Below are 14,085 nucleotides of genomic sequence, written 5' to 3'. Positions count from 1 at the left end.
CTTGAGCTGAAGAGCTCAGGGACAGTGCCTGGGCCCAGAGTCCAAGCCCCAGCACGGGAAAAAAAAAAAATTCCTTCCCTTAGCTGTATAAAGATGGAATTAAAAAAAAAACTTTATTAGCTCATCTTTCATAGTCTAATAAAAAACATTCTGCCTCTTATGACTCTAAACATATTTTATTACATAGATTAATATGTATCTATGACATACAAACTCTCAGCTTAATTTTAATTATGTTCTAAAATCTAAGTGCCAGTGATTGTATATTGATTCCCTTCTTGAATACTTGTTTGTTAAACATGTCATTTGAAATATGATGTAAAAAAAATCAATGTTAATAAATTCTTTAATTAAAAAAAAAAGAGAAAAAAAATCTCTCTTCCTCCAAACCAATTCCCTTCCCAGAATATTCAAGGAAGATCTAACCTATATAACATGCAGCCTAAATATCAAATACCATGTGATGCCCTCCCAATTGTTCCAGGCAATTATTCTCTCTAGCCCATGCTTCTAACAGCATTCCAATATTTCTACTTCAAGACTTATCCTATTGGGGTTACAGTCATGCCTGCAATCTTAGAGTGCCAATCAATGAATGAAAGTAAGTATCAGATACAAAATTTGAGTTCCAAGCTCAAACCAAAACAAACAACAACACAAACTACCATGCTGTTGTAATTAAATATCTTTTTCTTGCTCTGCCACACTTAGTTCTAAAGGACCATAGTGTCACAAATAAAACGTTTGGCATTAAGTCAATAAGTAAATACCTGCTGCTGTAAAGCTTCTTGATAAGACTGAAGAGACTGTTTGGAAGGTTTTGGTTTATCTTCAAATAGCAGTCCAGAAGTCATTGTCTTATCATTCGTAATTTTCAGTTCATGCTGTCCAACTGTATTCCTAATATCAAACAAATAATTTGAATCTACCTATTATTCAAGAATAAAAAAATTCAACAAAGAAAATAACATGCCATATAAAAATATCTCAAAATAAAGAAGGAACTATATTTCTCTACAGGTCAAGAGGTATCTTCAAGCAAGTATCTATTTTAAAATTCTCCTTCCTGACTCTTCTTGGCAATCTGTCAATCTTGAAAATATAATAGATCTATTTCTTGACTAGTTGGCAGTTACATCTAAGGAAATACCTTGTGGTAATTCCTTAAGCAGTATACATATGTATGATCTATTTTGAATGTTTAGAAATAACACACCAAAAATTTCTCAAATACTATCCATTAATGATATGATATTAGTACTTCTCTCAAATAGTATCCAAATAATGAGTGAAACTGCATTTCAAAACAAATCAATAAAGAAAAAAGTATAACGGTCTCAAATTATAGTTTTCTTTTCTCTAAAATTAGCCTCATCACTTCAGTAAGCTTCTTTTGTGTATGTAATTTATATATTTATAATATTAAGCTAAATAACTATATTGCTAAATGCCACAATGGATTCTCACTCGGTGAACCAGATCAAGTTATTTTTAACATCTTAATTTTTTTTTTGAAAGCAGGATGACTCTGTAGTGTAAGGGAAAAAAGGTTAAGATTTATCTGAGTAAATTCAATCTTTAAAAATGTAACTGCTCGCATGGTATCCTTAATATGTGGCTATTAAATCCAAAGAGTACAAGAACGAGGACTCAATATCTGCATACCCAATGCTATGGACATGGTAATGGAAATATAAATATAAGTATATAGATATAAAAACCTATGACTCTATAAACAATGTTTTATTTTCTAAAATTAATATGTCTCTATGATATATAAACCCTTAGCCTAATTTTGATTAAGTTCTAAATACTAAGTCCCAGTGATTGTAAATAGAGATTCCCTTCTTGAACATTCGTTTGTTAAACCTGTCATTTAAAATATGATGTAAAAATCAACGTTAATAAAGAAAAAAATGTAACTGCTATCCATACACATTATACAGATTCTTAGTCTCTATTTCATTCATTATCCTTCCTATCCCCAGCCCCATTACTCAGTTTTTTTTCTTAAGTAAGACTGAGAGTAGATGGGTACTGGTCACTTATTCCTATCTACTCAGGAGGTTGAAATCTGAGGATCAAAGTTAAAAGTTAGCCTTGGGCAGAGAAATCTTCCAAGACTCTTTATCACCAGTAAACTAGTAAAAAGCCAGTAAGCACCAGTGCCAGTGGTTCACGCCTATAATCCTAGCTACTCAGGGGCTGAGATCTGAAGATCATGGTTCAAAGCCAGATCGGGCATGATAGTCAGTGAGACTCATCTCCAACTAAACACCAAAAAACCAGAAGCGGCCATGTGGCTAAAGTGGTAGAACACTAGCGTTAAGCTGAAGAGCTCAGGGACAGCGACCAGGCCACCCAGAGTTCAAACGCCAAGGGGGAAAAAAAAAAGATTATAAACTGATAAAGACTAGACTTTCAGGGATATCTATAAGTGCATTACTAGAGAAACTCTACTGATTGTGTGGAATAATAAAGTGAATTAAATCTGAAAAAATAAAATAAAATGATTATATACCATGACCAGGGGAGATTTATTCCAGGGATGCAATGATTTGGTCGTGAATGTCAACTACCACAGAAAAAAATACTAAATTCAGCCATCTAATAGTAGAAACTAACTCAACATAATTATAGCCATATATAAAAAAAAAATCCACAGCAATATCCATTCTAGAAAAAAGACTTTTAAGATCAAGGCAAGAATATATTCTTTGCCACTTTTACTTAAGATAGTACTAAAATTTTAAAGCAGAGTAATCAAACAAGAAAAAAATAAAAGGCATCCAAATTAGAAAGAAGTCAATCATCTCTGTTCGTGTATGTACAAAACCCTAAAGAGTACACACATGCCCCCCCCAAATAATGGCAAAATTAATGAGTTCAGAAAAGTAACAAGTCAATATACAAAAATAAGCTAAATGGACAACTGGAAACTACAAAAATAGTTCCATGTACAAAGCATCAAAAAGAGCAATAACGGGGCCGGGAGTTTGGCCTAGTGGTAGAGTGCTTGCCTAGCATGCACAAAGACCCAGGTTCGATTCCTCGGTACCACATACATAGCAAAAAGCCAGAAGTGATACTGAGGATCAAGTGGTAGAGTGCTAGCCTTGAGAAAGTCCAAGGACAGAGCCCAAGCCCAGGACTGGAAGAAAAAAAATAAAGAGCAATATCACAAAAAACTACAAAACAGTGACAAAAGAAATTAATGAAGATGTAAGTAGAAATACAATTCAAGTTCAAGGATTAGAAAAGTCAATATTATTAAACTACAAATCCACAGATTCAATGCATCCTCATCAAAATTCTAATGATCTTTTTTAACAGAAATTGAAAAACCCACCCTAAAATTTACATAGCATGTCAAGGAGCCCAAACAGGCAAACAACATTCTGAAAAGGAGAACAAAACTGAAAGACTCATTTTCCTCATTTCAAACTACAAAGCTACGGTTATCAAAATAGGATTGTACTATAAGGAAAACAGACATATAGACTAAAGGAATAGAGAACCCAGAAATAAACTGTCATATATAAATTCAAATGATTTTCACAAGGATGCCCCAATCATTCCATGAAGTAAGAATGATCTCTTAAAAAAAGAAATGTGCTCAGAAAAATAGATATTCGCACATACAAAAGAATAAAGTTGAATTTCTATTTAATATCATTTACAAAAAAAATTAAGAATTAACCAAAGACTGGGCTGGTGGCTGTAATCCTAGCTACTCAAGAGGCTGAGAGCTGAAGATTGAGGATCAAAGCCAGCTCGGGCACTAAAGTCAGTAGACTCGTATCTCCAATTAACCACCAGAAAACCAGAAGTGTGCACTTTGGCTCAAGAAGTAGAGCAATAGCCTTGAACTGAAGAGCTCAGGGACAGAGCCCAGACCCAGAGTTCAAGCCCCATGACCAACAACAAAAAAAAAAAAAAAAAAAGGAAAAAGTTAGGAATGGAGACTCAATCCTATTATCTAAGCTGCTCGAGAGATAAAGAGATTTGAGGAATCAAGGTTCAACACCAACACAAGCACAAAAGGCAGAAAAACTCAGTCTTAAAGTCTGTTGTCCCAGCTATAGGCAGAAGCACAAAAGCTGGGCTCAAGGGCAGTGGCCTCTTATCTCCAGTCAACTAGGAAAGCACAAAGAGAAAATCATAGACCAGGATAGTTCAGACATAAATTAAGTCCCTACTTCAAAAAAAAAAAATCAATGCAAAAAACGACTGGAAGTAGTATAGTGGTACAATGGTATAGTGCCTGCCTAGAAAGTGCTTGTAAGCCGGGGCCTGGTGGCTCACGCCTGTAATCCTAGCTACTCAGGAGGCTGAGATCTGAGGATCAAGGTTCAAAGCCATCCCCAGCACAAAAAGACCTAAGACTCTTATCTTCAATTAACCTCTAGAAAAGGGGAAGTGTGGCTTGGCTCAAAGGTAGGGTGGTAGCCTTGAGCTGAAGAACTCAGAAACAATGCCCAGCAGTAGGGCAGAAGCCTCGAACTGAAGAGCTTAGCGACAGCGCCCATGCCAGTACAAACCCCATGATCCACCAAAAAAAAAAAGTGCCTGTAATATCCTGGCTTCAATCCCCAGTACTACCACAAAGGGGGGGAAAATGGCAGAGGTCTAGCATAAAGTCCTTCCAAGAAGGTACGCAAACAGCCAATATATACAAGATATGCTCAATATCATTGACCAATTAGATAAATGCAAATTAAACTAAAATGAAGGTTAGAAGTATACTTCCCATAGCATTTTTGGAGACTTAGGTCCAAATCCCAAAATAAAAATAACTAGTATGTATGGGGCCTGGAGTTTGGCCTACTGGTAGAGTACTTGCCTAGCATGCACAAAGACCCAGGTTTGATTCCACATACACAGAAAACACCAGAAGTGATACTATGGCTCTAGCCTTGAGAAAGCCCAAAGACAGTGCTCAGGCCCTGAGCTCAAGCCCGAAGAGTGGCAAAAAAAAAAAAAAGTGTAGGCAAGTATGTGAAGAAATTCAAATCCTAGTGGACTGTGAGAGGTATTACATATTAGTACAGCCACTGTAGAAAACAGTATGACAGTTTCTTAATAGTATTTTTCAAATTACTATCAATTAAACTCAGTAATCTCACTTCTGCATAATAATAACTGAGAACAAGGTCCCAAAGATACATTTGCACAACAATGCTAAACACAAAAGAAATCCAAGTAGATGAATAAACAAAATTTATATCATATACATACAAGGCACTATTATTCACTATTAAAAGATTCTGATGCATGTATAATATAGATGAAAATTAAAGACATCATCCTAATGAAATAAACCAGTTCTGTGACTAGCTTCAGTCACAGAAACACATATCTGACTAGTTACATAAGGTACTTTGGGAAGAGTCAAAACCACAGATAACAGAATAGAAGTTGCTAGGGAATGGAAGTTGGTGAAAGAGTGCTATCATTTTGTTTAATGAATACCAAGTTTCAGTTTATACAATGAAAAGATTTTTCGACATCACTACCTAACATGATAAATATAATACACTACACTAGACCAGTACCCTTAAATTATTACAATATAAAATTTTATTATGCTCTTTTAATACAATAAGTAAAAGCAGTGAAACAGAGAAACAATTATCATCTTAATTTATAACTTACACATTAGGTTGTGCTAGCTGATGTGTTACAGGGCCATAAGGTACAGGCTGTACTCCCATCATTCTTGAATCATCTTAGAGAGAAAATAAAAAAGAATGAATTCCCATTTAATAACACTTCATGACGGAAGGGAAAAGCACAAGAAAAAAATATTTCCTAATAAAAAGCATCAATACATCATTTTGAATTAAGAGTTAGTAAAGAACAATACAAGATAACACATTAAAAAATTGTGCCCTAGGGTCAAGAGTTTGGCCTAGCAGTAGAGTGCTTGCCTAGCATGCTCCTAGCCCTGGGTTCGATTCCTTTGTTACTACATACACAGAAAAAGCTGGAAGTGGTGCTGTGACTCAAGTGGCAGAGCTCTAGCCTTGGGAAAGCTCAAGGACAGTGCTAAGGACCTGAGTTCAAGCTCCAGGGGGCAAAAAAAAAGTTTAACTCACACACAAAATCTTGGTTTTGATGATTTTATTTTGTGGCTAGGTCTCAGTACATAGATCAGAGTGACCTAGAAATTCTTTGTAACACAGGTTGGTCTCAAACTCATGATCCTTTTGCTTCAGTCTATAACTGTGTTTTAAAAACCTATGACTCTATAGATATAATGTTTAATTTCATAAATATGTACCTATGATATACAAACCCTTAGCCTAATTTTGATTATGTTCTAAAAACTAAGTGCCAGTAATTGTATATAGAGATTCCCTTCTTGAAAACTTATTTGTTAAACATGTCATTTGAAATATGATATAAAACAATGTTAATAAATTCTTTAATAAAAAAACATATGTTTTGAGTATAATTTGTTTCCCCAGAACTCATACAGGAGTTTAATCCCCCAAGTCTTATTAACATACTTAAGAATGTTATTCTTAATCTCAATTCAAAATTTAAAGGTAGGGTCTTGAAAGCATGATTATAGTAGACTAGATAAGGACCTAAGCTACATGATTAGATGTTGGTGGCTTTATTTATTTTTTCAGTAGAGAAGACATTACTTTCTGTAATCAAACCCACATACATAAAATTTAGCATTCTTAATACAGTGCAGTTACCCCTGTACAAATGGAAAAAAGTAAGTTTTTATCATTTCTAGACCTATTTAATGTCTGTACAATGCCAACTTAACTGAAATCTTTCTCACAGCAGTTTCTAAAAATTCAAACATATATATATTTATTTATATATATATTGTACAAATTATATACATACACTCAGAATGAGAGAGAAAAATAAAGGATGATAACAGTATATTATACATCAAACGTAGCAATAATTATTTCTGAATCTGTAGTAATCTAAACAACATTCTAGAGACATCCAACACATGTAGAAAAAAGAAAAGAAAAGCTAAAAGTATGACCATAGAAAACAGTAAAAATTCTCTAACTGTTCTGGTAACTGCCATCATTTTTTAATAGCTTTCTAATAATCATCTGGAAAGAAAACATTCTAGAGAAGCATCATTAAAAAAAGATCTGATAAAGTATAGTCACTACTATGTATAATAAAGGCAGGCAGAAGATATATTACATTCTCAAAGGAATGACACAGAACTATCCTTACATCTACAACACTAGATACTAGAATATTACTAGATACTATCATTACAAAGACATTAAGGGCTGGGAGTTTCGCCTCTTGGTAGAGTGTTTGCCTATCATGAATGAAGCCCTGGGTTTGATTCCTTGGTACCACATACACAGAAAAAGCTGGAAGTGGTGCTGTGCCTCAAGTGGTACAGCTCTAGCCTTGAGAAATCCCAAGGACAGTGACCAGGCCCTGAGTTCAAGTCCTAAGACTAGCAAAAAAAAAAAAGACATTATTTGAGATTTAGTTCTACTTTTCCAGCAGAAGGTCCAAAGAATAGTATAGTACAGATCTGTAAAGAAATACATTTTCGTATATAAGAATTTCTTGACTAGTGACAGCACATAGTCTATAAACTATTACAAACAAAGCAACAGTAGCAAGAAAACATCCTCAGGGAAAGGAGGAAACAAACAAAACAAAAACATCTTACAACAACTGGATTTCATACAAAGCTGACTGAAGACAAGAAAGACTCAGCCTAATAGTTGTTTTTATCCAATCTGTCACATCTGAATGGTGAAAACTCCCAGAAGAAGTCAAGTAACACTTTAAAGCATAAGGGGAAGAAAAGAGAATGCAGAAATACACACTCCTACATGACATGATGTAGTCCAGAGCCTATGTACCTATTTGAACTTTAGGCCTCTAAAATTGTGAGTGCAAATAAACTTTTCTTTATAAAGTAGGTTTTCTGATACAGTACCAGAAATGTACTGGAACAGGAAATGAATTTATCAAGTGAATAGATATACGCGAATTAAAAATTTAATATGTTAACTGCATATTTCCCTTGTAGAAAACCAATTGTCCTTATTAAACCACTTGAAAAAAGATGTTTACCCTATAGATCACTTACAATAAGCAAAACTGGGATCCAAAGTATTTCTGGCACCATAAAAATAGTATGCATCATCATAAGGAGTTCGATAGTTAGTAGCCATAGATGGTAGTAGGGGAGGTGGAGGCAGAGGTGCAATCCTATATCAAAAGAAAATGGAAAATTCTTCTCATATTTTGTTGTAAATTTCTTACCAAAATCATTCTGCTGCAAAACATTACTGAGAGTCCAATCACAAGCTTAAAAAAGCCACAATCTCACTCTAATTGTTCTTCCAAAACTATGACTCAAAAAGCAAGTAATAAAAAGCAAATAAAATTTCACAATTTGAAATACAACAGTTCTGTAAGACATAAGTTAACATTTAATAATTAGTAGCCAATAGTGGGCCAACATCAAGTAAAAAGAGATGTATTTCATGTCCCTCAAAATAATACAGAAGTAGAACAAACTAGAACAAACAAGTGAAATAAAACAAGCAGAGAGCTATATGAACAGCAGGGGCATTGAAATCTCTTGAGAGGTATAGAGAGCTCCAAAGAATTTCCCCAAATGGAAATGCTTGAGCAATCAAAGGACAACCCAGAAACCACGAGCAGAGTTCAAAACTGCACAAATGACTAAGGGTGGGAAAAGGGATACATTTTTAACTGCAAAATGTATTGGTCTTCCAGAAAGTCAACCGTAATGTGAAATAAAAATTACAAGTCAGAAGCCAGGTGCCAGTGGCTCATGTCTGAAATCCTAGCTACTCGGGAGGCTATGATCTGATGATCACGATTGAAAGCCAGACAGGGCACAAAAGTCTGTGAGACTCTTAGGTCCAATTTACCACCAGAAAACTGGAAGTGGCACTGTGGTTCAAGCTGAAGAGCTCAGGGACAGTGCCCAAGCCTAGAGTTCAAGCCCCACTATGGACACACACACACACACACACACACACACACACATACACACACACACACACACACACACACACAGAGATAGAGAGAGAAAAAAGAAATTGAAAGTGTATTTTATAAATTACAAAAACTTAGTTTAGCTTTTCACTGATTAGAAAAGAGCTTCATGATTTCTGCTGTTATTTCTAAAACCACATTACTTTCCAGTAATATAAATGGTAAAGACACATTCCTTTAGATGAACAAAAAATGATAGAGGTATAGTCTAGAATATTTTCATTTCTGGCTGTAACTTAAGAAATTCATATTGTGTACTCCAAATATTCTGAAAAACTAAGAAAGCATTAAAGCTTTTTTCAAGTCATTCAGTGAAACTGACTTCACTATTGTCACTTAAAACATGTCAATAAAAAAGCTGAAGCCATGAACAGTGGCTCACACCTGTAATCCTTAGCTACTCAGGAGGCTGAGATTTGAGGGTGATGGTTCAAAGCCAGCCCTGGCACAAAAGGACCTGAGACTCTTATCTACAATTAACCTCTAGAAAACAGGGTGAAGGCTTGGCTCAAGGGTAGGGCAGTAACCTTGAGTTGAAAAGCTCAGGGACAATGCCCAGGCCTAGGAGTAGGGTGGTAGCCTTGAGCTGAAAAGCTCAGAGACAATGCCAAGGCCTAGTTCAAGCCCCAAGAACTTTTTTTTTTTTTTTTTTTTAAAAAAAAGGAGCGGGGGAGTTTGGCTTAGTGGTAGAGTGCTTGCCTAGCATGCACGAAGACTGGAGTTCGATTCCTCAGTACCACATATAAAGAAAAAGGCTGGAAGTGATGCTGTGGGTCAAGTGGCAGAGTACTAGCCTTGAAGTTCAGGCCCTGAGTTCAAGCCCCACAACAGGCAAAAAAAAAAAAAAAAGAAGAAGCCAAGTAACTGTTATAAAAGAAGTAGTCATCACCAGTCTAAATTCTATACATTTATATAAGATCTAATCTTCATAACAATGTAATAGTAGAAAACAAAAATATTATAGTACTAATTTTGAAGTTCAACAAATTTGTGTGGTTCACCTGAATTCTAGACAGTAAAGTCAATCATTTCAATCCCTACCCAAAAGCTAAAACCACAATACAATCTATAATTCCAATCCCTCCCAGTCTTCTGAATAGGAGAGCCATTAGAGAAAACAAAGCACCTGATAATACAGTAAACACAATCCTGCCATTTTGTTAGTACTATACATGAAAGACAGACGAGTCCTGCTGAAAGAATGGAGAGCCCAGAAATATTTGAAAAACATCCACATTTAAACGCGCCCCATTAATTCACTCATAATAAGAAAAACAAAACCTCAGGTTCCACAAAAAAATGAAGTACAGACCACAAAATATCAGTGCAAAAAACACACTTTTATGTGCAGTCCAGTGTAACACAATGACTTTAATCTACAGAAATAATATCTTTAACACCTAAGTTTTATCTCAATACATTTTTCCCCAGTCTTTTGAATTCCTTAGCCCAAGTAATCAGAAAGAAAGAATTGAAGGAAAACAAGCTAAAATAAAATCATTTGTAAATGAGTCATATTACCATCTTTTTGGTTGAAGTTGAAGGAAGAATTCAATGTTTGCCAAGTGGAAATAACAAAATTGAGAATGTAGACCTTTTATATAATAAAATATTAAATATTTCATTTAAAAATATGTACTGAAGTATATTTAAATGCAATTCATTCAAAAATTATAAATCATCTTTAAGATTGTTACAAGAATTTCCTTTGTTTTATAATACTAAAGACTAACAAAAATGAAAAGAAATTATTTGCCAAAGCTATTATGTAAAATCTCTAACGGACAGTATGATCTGCTTCAGGATACACTTCTAAACATATATAAATATACAGTATGATCTGCTTCAGGATACACTTCTAAACATATATAAATATAACAATATCTTATCCAATTCTCAAACACAAAACTTAAATTTTAAATAAGCACCTGGGAGGCACCATTTCACCAAGTGTGCTGTTGAGTCCACTAGGCAAATCTTCATTTTGAGAAGGGACAGAATGAGCTGATGGGATGGGTGGAACACTTGGGGCAGATAAAGGAGGGAGAGGTGTCTGGAAAGCTACTCTGGGTCTCTCAGGTGGTATCTTATCTTCACAAAGTCTTGGTGCTGTACTAAGCTGCTTTAGTCTATCAGGCTAAAATAGAGGGGAAAAAAATCACTGTTATATAAAATCTTAAGTTAAACACAGAAGAACCTCAAAACATCATCTATCCAAGCAAGCACTTAAGTACAAAACAACAGAATCTTACAGCTATAAAAGATTTTAAAGATTTAATTCTTATTTTATAAATGAGTAACTGAAGCTTCCTGAGAAATACATAAGTCACCTAAAGACTCATCATTAATAATCAACAACTAAAGTCAGATATTAAAAAAATTAACTATAGTACTGTTCCTATTATACTGCGACAATATGATGCTTCCCTATTAATTAACATTTCTGTTTAGAGTATTCTGTGAAACAGGGTTTTGAGTAAACACTTTCTATAAAGTGTCAGGAAATATATTAGATTTTTCAGACTATATGGTTTTTTTCTAATGCCCTTACTCCATTGTACTGCTAAAGCAGCCAGACAATATGTAAAGAATGAAAAGGCTCTCTTGCAATAAAAATTCACAGAAATGAGCACCAGCTGGACTTGGCCACAGGTCAATCTGCTGAAATTGACTCAAGTAGCATCATTCATTATTATCTAAGATTTAGACACCAAAAAGTAAGCTCAAAAGTAATGTTTAACTCTTATACCACTAACACATTTTCATAAATCAAACCTGACACTGTACAAAGAGTTTAAACTCAAAGTTAAACTTTAAAAATCTGCAAATCCACAAAATTTAATATGCCAATATATTACATTAAAAAGCTCAAGATTAGGGGCCAGGAGTTTGGCCTAGGGGTAGAGTGCTTGCCTAGCATGTACGAAGACCCGGGTTCCATTCCTCGGTACCACATACATAGAAAAAAGCCAGAAATGGTGCTGAGGCTCAAGTGGTAGAGTTCTAACCTTGTGAAAGTCCAAGGACAGTACTCAGGCCCTGAGCTCAAGCCCACGACTGGCAAAAAAAAAAAAAAAAAAAAAAAAAAAAAAAAAGCTCAAGATTATAAAAAGGAAGATTTGGATTCTAAAAGCTACTTTAAAGATATTCATTAAGAAGGAAAAATGTTTAGTTTGGGAATCTAATTTTCTTGTGCAGGAGTAATTTATATGGGAATAACTTTTTTTGTTTTGTTTTGCCAGTCCTGGGGCTTGAACTCAAGGCCTGTGCACTCTCCTTGGATGTTCTCAAGGCTAGAAGCTCTACCACTTGAGCCACAGCACTACTTTCAGCTTTTTTCTATATTTTCTATGTATGTGATACTGAGGAATCAAACCCAGGTCTTTGTGCATGCTAGGCAAGCACTCTACCACTAAGCCGAACTCCTGGCCCCTTTCTTTTTTTGTATTTTTTTTTTTTTTTGGTGGGACACGGGGCTTGAATTCGGCCTGGGCGCCGTCCCTGAGCTCTTCAGCTCAAAGCTATTGCCCTACTGTTCAGCCAAGCCATAACTTCCTGTTTTCTAGAGGTTAATTGGAAGTAAGAGTCTCAGGTCCTTTTGTGACCAAGTGGCTTTGAACTTTGATCCTCAGATCTCAGCCTCCTGAGTAGCTAGTATTAGAGGCATGAGCCACCATGCCTGGCTTTATTGGGAATTACTTTTAAGATTATTTAATCTAAAATTTTCATTCTGTAAACACTCAGAAGTAGATGGGGAAGATAATGTTACAGTACTAAAATTTTTTTAGAAAGGGGCTGGTGCTGGAGATTGATCCCAGAGCACATTAAACATATGCTGAGTTTTTAAATTAAATTTTTTGAATGGATAACAGTAAAAGTAATTCAAAAGGTGCCAACAGGGGCTGGGAATTTGGCCTAGTGGTAAAGTGCCTGTACGAAAAATCCTATTCAATTCCTCAGTACCACATACATTGAAAAAGCCAGAAGTGGTGCTGTGGGGCTCATGTGGTAGAGCTCTATTCTATCCTTGAGGAAAGCCCAAGGACAGTGTTCAGGCCCTGGGTTCAAGCCCCAGGCCTGGCCAAAAAAAAAAAAGTTACCTACAGTCATATAACAATTCAAATAAGTTTAATTTTAAAGATTTTCTGTATCCTTTTTTAAAAGACTTAACATTTTAACAAAATTCAAGGCTTTAACCATCATTTAAAAATAAAAACAAAGCTCTGCATTAGCAAATACTACATATTCAACTACAAAAAAGTACATTTTGTTAAGAGCAATAAATTGTTACCTCCTCCTTACTTAACTGCAATGATGTGAGTAATTCATTCCACTTAATGTTGAGAATTGCAAAATTAAAGTAAAAATAAGATTATTATCTCTCTAGTTTTACAGTAAATAACAATTATTAAAATGTTTAAAGAAGTACTAAAGTTTTTTTTCAAAATCATTTATGTAAGAAAAGTAATCAGGAAAAAATATTAAATTAATTGTAAATTAAACTTTGTTTTGGAAGAATACATATGAAACAAAATAAAAGGATAATTTAAAACAAAGTAAAAGAACTATACACAATTTTTTTAGAAATCCCTTAGGGAATTAAACAATAGTAACAGTTATAAGTTGTATTTTTCTTTTATCTTGAACTCTGGGCCTAGGCATTGTCCCTGAGGTCTTCAGCTCAAGGCTAGCGCTCTGTCACTTAAGCCACAGTGTCACTTCTGATTTTCCAGTGGTTAATTTGAGGTAAGAATCTTGTGAACTTTAGTGCTCAGGCTGGCTTTGAACCTCAATCCTCAGATCTCAGCCTCCTGAGTAACTAGGATTACAGGCGTGAGCCACTGCACCTGGCATGGGTTGTATTTTTTGAGATCTGGATTTAGTTTATTATTGTTCCAATTGTTCTACCTTTACAGTTTCACAATACCCTTTATCCCCAACCTGCCACCACATTTTAAGCTAATTTAAAGATTATAAACATTTTTAAAAGATTCCACTCAGGGATAGCAAGCACTCATACCCGGAGTTCAAGCCCCAAGA

General features: G+C 34.9%; 1 protein-coding gene across 3 annotated transcripts in view; it reads right to left on the bottom strand.

The window, feature by feature from the left end:
* The window catches only part of Cspp1 (centrosome and spindle pole associated protein 1), a 112,472-nt gene that overhangs the window by 44,197 nt on the left and 54,190 nt on the right, over positions 1 to 14,085 (bottom strand). For all 3 annotated transcript variants that reach the window (XM_090338915.1, XM_090338913.1, XM_090338914.1), the window contains exons 12-15: positions 10,974 to 11,182; positions 8,105 to 8,226; positions 5,656 to 5,728; positions 771 to 900 (exon numbers count right to left, since the gene is read on the bottom strand). In XM_090338915.1, coding sequence (XP_090195041.1) covers positions 771 to 900; positions 5,656 to 5,728; positions 8,105 to 8,226; positions 10,974 to 11,182 — 534 coding nt within the window. The remainder of the gene's footprint in view (positions 1 to 770; positions 901 to 5,655; positions 5,729 to 8,104; positions 8,227 to 10,973; positions 11,183 to 14,085) is intronic.

Source organism: Megascapheus bottae, chromosome 9 (assembly GCF_031878675.1).
Source record: "Megascapheus bottae isolate mThoBot1 chromosome 9, mThoBot2.hap1, whole genome shotgun sequence".
Lineage (NCBI taxonomy): Eukaryota > Metazoa > Chordata > Mammalia > Rodentia > Geomyidae > Megascapheus > Megascapheus bottae.
The sequence above is the reverse complement of the archived record's forward strand: the minus strand, read 5'-3'. Positions and strand labels throughout refer to the sequence as shown.